This window comes from Nomascus leucogenys, chromosome 14 (assembly GCF_006542625.1).
Source record: "Nomascus leucogenys isolate Asia chromosome 14, Asia_NLE_v1, whole genome shotgun sequence".
Taxonomy (NCBI): Eukaryota; Metazoa; Chordata; class Mammalia; order Primates; family Hylobatidae; genus Nomascus; species Nomascus leucogenys.
Window position 1 is genome coordinate 69,046,805 of NC_044394.1, and position 9,350 is coordinate 69,056,154.

The 9,350-nt window shown below is 39.7% G+C and overlaps 1 protein-coding gene across 1 annotated transcript in view; it reads left to right on the top strand.

The window, feature by feature from the left end:
- The window catches only part of KCMF1 (potassium channel modulatory factor 1), an 82,182-nt gene extending 73,072 nt beyond the window's left edge, over window positions 1-9,110 (top strand). Inside the window, exons 6-7 of the mRNA XM_030827370.1 lie at window positions 2,934-3,216; window positions 7,018-9,110. Of these exons, the coding sequence (XP_030683230.1) occupies window positions 2,934-3,216; window positions 7,018-7,279 (545 nt within the window). The 3' untranslated portion in view covers window positions 7,280-9,110. The remainder of the gene's footprint in view (window positions 1-2,933; window positions 3,217-7,017) is intronic.
- Window positions 9,111-9,350: the final 240 nt, after the last annotated feature.

Consider the following 9,350-nt stretch of genomic DNA (forward strand, 5'->3'; position numbering starts at 1 on the left):
ACAAAATTCCCAAATGTGTTAAAAGTGTAAAATGTGTTAAAAGCAGACACTTAACATAAAGTAATACATACACTTCTGGCATTGTTTAAGTCCAGTAGTCCCCCCCCATATGTGGTTTTGCTTTCCCGTGTTTCAGTTACCCACAACCAACTACAGTCAAAAAATAGGTGAATACAGGACAATAAGATACTTAGAGAGAGACCACATCACATAACTTTCATAGTATATTTTTAGATTTACTGTATTTTGTTGTGAATCTCGTACTGTGCCTAATTTATAAATTAAACTTTAGCACAACAGATAAGTATGTGTAGGAAAAACATAGTATACATAGGTTCTGTATTATCCAAATGCTCATTTCAGCCATTCACTGGGGGTCTTGGAACTTATCTCCTGCAGGTAAAGGGAGACTACTGTTCTTAGAGACATAAGATGATAAGAAATGGTTTTATGTTGTATTTGTGGCCTCTATTGAAGCCCAAGGAAATCATAAAAGATTTCAGCTTGAATACCTCCAACATTTCATGGTTAAATCTCCATAAGTACACATAAAAAAAAGTCCAAAGCACATTTGAAATTAGGTTTTATAAGGTATAGCTAACATTTTTAAGAACATGTTATGTGTAAAATTCTGTCACAGATTTATGCCTATCTCAGATGTTGTGCAGGGCGCCTCATGGCTTCCAGGTACACATTCCACCACATGGCATATTTCAGAACTGTTATCTATAGCTAATTGACAAGACTAAAGAATTAAGCTCTTCTCATGGAAGAAAGGAAAGTAGGACTTAATGTCCTGACCTTGATTTGAGAACTGTATTGTTATAGAACATACTGAAAGGTACATGTTTAATAGCTTGGGAAGAATCTTAAAAAAAAAAAAAAAAGAAAACAGTTTTTGAACCTGGCCATGTCACTGAGTCTAGTACATGACAAACCTGGGAAGTTCGTAGCAGAACACAGGGTCACAATAAAATACAAGAAATCACTGTAGCCTGGCAATCTGCAAGACACACCAAGCAGATAAGTGGTAAGACTGTGGGAAGTGTGCACACATTTAAAGCAATAATTCTGAAATGTGTCCATGTGGTGAAGTGTGCACCTACCTGGAAGCCATGAGTACCCTGCAGAACACCTAAAACACTGATAAGTGTAAATCTGTAATAGAAACTGAGAACATCAGAGCTAAATGACAACTTAGGAACACAAAGGAGGAGGCAGCAGACACTGGAGGCGGGTGGGAAGAGAGAGAGGAGCAGAAAGATAACTGTTGGGTACTGGGCTTAATTGGGTACTGGGTAATGTAATAATATGTACGACAAACCCCCGTGACAGGTGTTTAACTGTGTAAAGGACCTTCACATGTACCCCCAAACCTGAAATAACAATTTAAAAAAGAGGCCGGGCGCGGTGGCTCACGCTTGTAATCCCAGCACTTTGGGAAGCCGAGGCGGGCGGATCACGAGGTCAGGAGATCGAGACCACGGTGAAACCCCGTCTCTACTAAAAATACAAAAAATTAGCCGGGCGTGGTGGCGGGCGCCTGTAGTCCCAGCTACTCGGAGAGGCTGAGGCAGGAGAATGGCGTGAACCCGGGAGGCGGAGCTTGCAGTGAGCCGAGATCGCGCCACTGCACTCCAGCCTGGGCGACAGAGCGAGACTCTGTCTCAAAAAAAAAAAAAAAACAACAAAAACCTAAGAACAATTTTATACCTATCATGTTATTTAAAAGTTAGATATACCATATAAAATTTTAATTCCAAATGTGCTTTGGACATTTGGGTGTGCAACAACAAAAACAAGCCTAATAAATTGAGTTTGGGGGATTTAAAAAATATTTCTTCATCCAAAGGGAATATTTACCTGCTATTTTGGTGGCAGACACTAAAAATTAAAGTAGTTTCTGGAGCAAAATTCAAAGTTGAGAAATTTTCTTCATTTGATTTTTTTTCTGTCAGTGAGTTAGTTTATTTTAGTGATAGACTGTATATTCCATGAAAGAGTGGTATAAGAGTGCTATTAAAAGCCTGGAATAAAGCACCAGTGAGCAAGAAAACAGAAACTGTTAATGAGTTTTAATTATAAAGAGTTTTTGCTGGCCTGAAAGTGTCTGCAAGGCAGTCATCGATTCCCTATAAGCGAGGTAGACCCTCCACTTGGAAGAAGGCATTTCACTGTACCTTACTTAGATGAGGATGCAGGGACAGAGGTTTACACCTCTCTTAATGAGTATAGCCTTATGGACACAAGACAGTCGATTATAACAGGCCACTAAGTAGGCTGTACAGTCAGATGCAGCAGGTTCTCAGGAGCCACTCAGCCTTGCTGAGCACTGCTAGTGGTATCTACTGCAGTGGTACTCTGAAACAGCAGTACCAGAAGGTACTAGAGGGAGAAGGCAGAGGCAGAGAGTGTGTAAGGGCCACCATCAGAAATGATCCAGGCCTCTTGGACTGAATCCTAATAATTCATTCAGTCATTCAGTAAATGTTTAAATTCCTGCTATATCAGGCCCTGTTCTGAGAGCTGGGAATATAGTCAACAGTAGACCTCATCCCTGCTTCCATGGAACACATATTGAGAGAGCTTATATTATAATTGGGCCCACAGATAAACCAGTTCATTAAATACTAAGAGAAAGCTTAACTAAATTAGTCTGTTATGCAAATAATTTTAAAGACAATTTAAGTTTTACTTCAAACATAATTCAGTCTGGGTTAATATTCATATGCATTTGCATTCTCTGTACACAGTAACTCCTGCCTCCAGGAGGCATTCTAGAATGTATTCAGCTCTTAACTGAAACTGTATGCTGTGGTGGTTACCTACCTGTTCACAATGCTTTGGATGTTGTTCCAGTAAAAGAGTGATCTGTAGCGTTTTGTTTTCCTCAGTATTAAGCCGACATTAATTGTCTTCATTTCCATTGGCAGAGCTTTTATCTCAGTTATCAGGAGTGAGACGTTCTGCAGGAGGACAGCTTAATTCCTCTGGCCCTTCCGCTTCTCAGTTACAACAACTGCAGATGCAGCTGCAGCTAGAACGGCAGCATGCTCAGGCAGCACGGCAACAACTGGAGACCGCACGCAACGCAACCCGGCGTACTAACACAAGCAGTGTCACCACTACAATCACACAATCCACAGCAACAACCAACATAGCTAATACAGAAAGCAGTCAGCAGACTCTCCAGAATTCCCAGTTTCTTTTAACAAGGTAGCTCATTTGTTAATAGAATTTTCTTTGGGAAGTAATGTTTTATTGCCACTACAGTCTGGAATTATCTTTTCTCTTTTGTGCATATATATTTCTTTAAAATTTTGTGTTTGATTAAAACTCACAGATCTCTGATTAAAACTGCATATTCAGTATTTCCGCAAGAATGTGAAACATAGTAGTTATTTTAGATAAATTAAGAATACTGGGCCAGACCCAGTGGCTCACACCTGTAATCCCAGCACTTTGGGAGGCCAAGGCAAGCAGATCGCCAGAGCCCAGGAGTTCCAAACCACCCTGGGTAACGTGGTGAAATCTTACCTCTACAAAAATGAGCCAGGCGTGATGGTGCGCTCCTATAGTCCCCACTACTTAGGAGGCTAAGGCGGGAGGATCGCTTGAGCCCTGGAGACAGAGGTTTCAGTAGCCAAGATTGCACCACGCACTCCAGCCTTGGTGACAGAGTGAGACCCTGTCTCTAAAATAAAATAACTGGTCTTCTTGTTCTCAACGTATATATCATCATATAATATGAATTGTTTTGCCATAGTACCCATAAAACTTAAACACTGTATCATTATATATATATGGTTCATATTAGGTGCATTTATCATAATTAACATTGCTTGTTATTGCCAGTTTTAATCTGCTTTGAAATATTAAAAATATAAGAAGGATTCCATAATACAGTGGCAGTTTTCTCCTGTGAATTTCTAAAAAAGCTAGATTTAAATTTTTATGGTTGGCACACAAAAGTAACTGTTAAAAAAAATGGCTTCCTATGGTATAAATAATATTTAGTAAAACAGTAAACTCCTCTACTGAATGGAGTTCTTGTTTGCTTCTGAAACTGTTAGCAACTGCATGTATTTGTCTGCTGAAACTTCACAGGCATTTTATGTGACTTTTAGGAATATAAAGAATTTTTAAAAAGAGCAATGATGAGTGGAGACTTAGCCTCAACAGATAATGAACCTGGACTAATTTGGGCTTTTAAGGGAGCAGAGAGGAATATAAAGCAAGAACTGTAAAATGAAGAATAAAGTTTGTGTAATACATCATTCTCTCCAAAATGCAGTGTGTATGACAATTCATTGGGATGTTAGAAGAAAATATTATAATTTCTACTTATATTTCTTTTATCTCATGCTCTAATACAGTGGTGCATGTATATAGTTATAAATAACATATTGTGGGTGCAGAATAAAAAATGCTTGAAAATCCCTAGGCTAGAGCCCCAGCTTTGCCACTTACAAGTTTTGGACCTTAGGCAAGTCATTTCACTCCTCCAAACCTCAATTTTATCATCAGTATCCCAGAAGTTTTGCCTCTAGAGAGAGAATTATTTTGAGGATTAAATGGAATACTGGAATGTGTATGGTCTGGCTCAGTGTCTGGCCTATAGTAAAGGCCCAATTAATGGTACTCGTTATCAGCATTTGCTATGAAACCAAGAAAAACATTTTAAATGGGTAATTTACCTTTGAATTATCTCTGCAAGGTCAGTAACTATGCCTGGTTATTATCAGATAATGCTGCTTTAATGTAAGAAAACCACAGAGCCACAGATGGAGCTACCTGTTGCCATGTAGCCTTCCCCATAGAGACTGACCAGCAGCAGGTCTGTAACATACTAGATCTAAGTCCCTACCTCAAAAAGGAGATCTACTAGCATGCATTTCTACTGAGAGTTCACAGAACTGTGGGTGGAATGTCTTGCCAGTGCCCTTTGGAAAAGACATCTTCCTACCCACCCTTGCCCTATCTTTTTTTTTTTTTTTTTTTTTTAAGACCCAAACTACTCAACTTGATCTGTAATTTTTTTCTGTGCATTTATTCCACACCCAACTCTCAGAGCATGGTATAAGTGACCTCAGAGTGCTCTCTGTGGATTCTGGTTGTAGCTTCTTTTTTTTTTTGAGACAGAGTCTCGCTCTGTCGCCCAGGCTAGAGTGCAGTGGCGCAATCTCGGCTCACTGCAAGCTCCGCCTCCCAGGTTCACGCCATTCTCCTGCCTCAGCCTCTCCAAGTAGCTGGGACTACAGGCGCCCGCCACCATGCCCGGCTAATTTTTTTTTTTTTTTTTTTTTTGTATTTTTAGTAGAGACGGGGTTTCACCGTGGTCTCGATCTCCTGACCTCGTGATCCGCCCGCCTCGGCCTCCCAAAGTGCTGGGATTACAAGCGTGAGCCACCGCGCCTGGCCTGGTTGTAGCTTCTTGAAATCCCCCTTCTGTCATCTGATACTGTACATTGTATGGTACCATGCAGTTTGCAAACCACTTTCCACATCTTTTATTGTATTATATTCATATGATTTATTTAAGGCAATATTTCCCCAGAAGTACTCTCTTAACTTCATATATTCTAAGGAATATATGTAATTACTTATTTTCTTCCACCCCCAATTAATAAGGCTGGAGAAAGCAAAGTAAGAAAAATAGAGATCATTTACTGTTGGGCTTCTCAGAACTTCAAATATATTAACATGCATTGTGAATTTTCAAGGCAAGGAGAACGGCTGCAGTGTATGCAGGGGAGATCCTGCTCTCTGGTCACACAGCTCTTATGTGATATATATAGGGCCCAAGCCTTATTTTTGGTCTTTTCTTTGACCAGGGGCAGTTCCTATTCATGTTGCCCTGGAACTGATGGTAAGGTCACAGTTTCTTTGGAGTCCAAGATAGTTGACCTTTTAGAAAGTGATTGTTGGAGTGTGTAAGTCAGATCGGTCTTTTTTTGAGACAGAATGTCGCTCTTGTTGCCCAAGCTGGAGTGCAATGGCACGATCTCAGCTCACTGCAACCTCCGCCTCCCAGGTTTAAGGGATTCTCCTACCTCAGCCTCCCGAGTAGCTGGGATTACAGGCACGCACCCCCACACCCGGCTAATTTTTTGTATTTTTAGTAGAAATGGGGTTTCACCACATTAGCCAGGCTGGTCTCAAACTCCTCACCTTAGGTGATCCGCCCGCCTCATTCTCCCAAAGTGCTGGGATTGCAGGCATGAGCCACCGTGCCAGGCCAGATCTAATCTTTTGACAATGAGACCAGCTCATTTTGCTAACCCCAACTTGAAGATCCTCACAAGCCTTGCAGTTTCATTTATATCCTAAATTTTATATTTCATCAGGAAATCTGTCTAGTCTCTGTGCAGATGAGCCAGGTTTCCCAGCATAGCCCAGATCTCATAAGTACGTGCATCAGGGGAGCAAGTCAGGCAGGTAGACCTTGTGTCTGCCCTGCTACACTGTAGGTCCTTGGTAGAAGAAATGTAGGAGGTTGTATGTATGTGTTTTCTTGCCCTCTCTAGCTTCTGCATATACCAGGAAGAATTAAATAGAGTAATAGAAAAAGTCAGAGGAAATTTTAGGATGTTTTTCAATTGAATATTCTGTTCACTGCAGATTTTGTTTTTTGTGTTTCATTTTCCTCTTTTTATTTACCTCCAGATGAAATTCTGGTTAGATACTTTCCCAAGCATCTAATCTGTAAGAAATCCTGTTTTCCTTAGAAAATTTTCACCTAGCTTTCTCTGGAGTGGAAAAAGTCTAAATGTATTTTTTTTCTCATTGAGTCTAATTAAAGCATAGATTTGCACCTCCAGGTAACAGTATTGCAACAAGTGTGGGGAATTTGTCTCAACACGATTAAGGATAAATTAGAGCCAGGTATTCCAGCAATGTCTCATTCTGAATTTTGCCACCTGTAAAACTTCCACAGTGGAGAGCACTGTAGAAATTGGCCATGCCATTGTTCATTGACTTTTTAACAATAAGGTCTTTTCTTTTTAACTTACACAGGTTGAATGATCCTAAAATGTCTGAAACGGAGCGCCAGTCCATGGAAAGCGAGCGTGCAGACCGCAGCCTGTTTGTCCAAGAGCTCCTTCTGTCCACTTTAGTGCGTGAAGAGAGCTCATCCTCAGACGAGGATGATCGGGGGGAGATGGCAGATTTTGGTGCTATGGGCTGTGTAGATATTATGCCTTTAGATGTTGCTTTAGAAAACCTAAATTTAAAAGAGAGTAATAAAGGAAATGAGCCTCCACCACCTCCTCTTTGATGACATCCCAATTCGCAGACAATGTCCTCTGTGCTGTATTTGCCAATGAAAGTGGACAACAACTATCTTGGGTTTGTTTGGTGATTGTAATTTCAGGTCTGTCACTCTTGTTACATTGTGTACATTCAAAAGGAAGAGAGAAAATATATATGATAATCATTTCCACTTAACTAATTTTTACTTCTAGCAGGTAAATGTAGGTAGCAGTGCAGGGGTGATCTCTGCTTCCTGTACCTTGACATGCAAAAGGCTCTCCTAATACTCCACATTCAAACTGAAGAGGAAAATTGAAATCTCTAATGAAGCTGCTGTGTGTATTTATGAATATTAATGAATAAAAACTGCTTGGATGGTTTACCTTAACTACTGCATGAGGTTTTTTGCAGCGTGCATGAGTTTTAGTGACCTTGTTATTTAAAAAGTTAAATACAAGGAGTAAAACTTAAAAATACAAAGCCCAAAGCTTTCCCAAACATTATTCAATGGTTACACGACGAAGTAGCTTTTGAATAATGTCTGCCTGAATCACCTTTCTTTGTGTGCCTCCTATGCACAAAGCCAGCTCTGCAGTGGAATCTGGGGATTATAGCCGGGTGTGGCACTCCGCCCTGTGTGACTGTCCTGTCGCCCTGTTAGTCATCTTGCCTGTGTGGAGCTCAGCCTGTCTCTTTAACTCATCTGTAGAAGACACACCAGTAAAGCTACTGTTGGAATCTGCTGCAGGGGCCTTTGTGTGCCCTAAAAACAAATCCTGTTCATGTTTGTTTAAAGTTTTTACTTTTTGTGGTTGTTTAAAATTTTTTCAATTGTTAAATATGTTTTATTCAGGTGTAGATGAATTTCATTTATTGACTGTTCAACAGAGTTAACCTGAATTATGTTGTCTTTGTTTTTAAAAATCTCACATTCTCAATCATATTTTGCATTATTTATGTATTTGCTTTGTAGTTTGCTGAGACAGATCAGTATTGGGGAGCTTTGAGGACTTGCCTTCCCAGATTTGTCAATATATTACAACCAAATTCTTAATGCTAATTTTAGCACCTTTTATTTATTGGGTTTTTTCTGGCATAAAAAGTAAAGCCTTTTAATTGAATCATGCCACCTATATGCCTATATTATTAATCCAATGTGTAAAAAAAAATGTACAGCTTTTTTTGGGTTTGTTTTGGGGTTTGGAAGGGCCGGGTTATTTTTTATTTCCTGTTTCAGTTTTTGTGCATAGACTTTCACAATAGCTCCAAGGCAGGGACAGCGGGTTTGGGGGTTGGGAGGGCAGTTTTTGGAATGTAAATTTAGGACTTTTAAAAAGGTGCGCACAGCTTCTGATAAATTTATAACTAGACTTAACCTAATCATGTCTCGTTCCAGTTCTCTTTTCTCTGAGCCCTTTTCAAAGTCTCCTCTCTTTCTCCTGTCATCCTTTTCCTTTCCTGTCCGTGTATCTCCGTTTCTTCAACATGACAAGCATACAGACTTGAACACCCCTCCGGTGTTCTTCCGAGAACTGTGAAGTCCATGTTCATCCAAATGTAACCAAAAAAGAAGTCACCCTACACGTCTGAAAAACTGTTGCTTCTCCTCTGAAACTTCAAACTCCAACGATTTCCAAATACAATAGCTTTGTTTTCTTTAGTTTCTGTAATGGAAAATGTTTAAAGGAAAACTTTACACCAGGCTTCTGGTTACACTAGAAGTCAAGCCCATTAGGGATTTTCATTTTTTTTCAATTGGTTGTTGAGAAGTTTCAAAAATCAGTTTTCAAGCTGTGGTCTTTCAAACACATCTGCACATAAGTCACACATTTCAATAAAGCATTTTCAAGACTGTTGACCACTTGAATTTCTTTGGTGTTGGTGGATTAACCTAACCATTACTCAGAGATTTTATATCTCTAATCTAGTATTTTTTTCTTCTTATGCTAAACGTGGGAGATCCTGGTTTTGTGTGAATGCATTATTTTGGATGTGAGAAATAAATGCCAATTATGTACTTTCCCTTTTCTGCACAAATTCTGGGAAAATGTAAAAGCCTTCATTTTTTAACATGGTTTTAGGGAACAGCTGTAAGT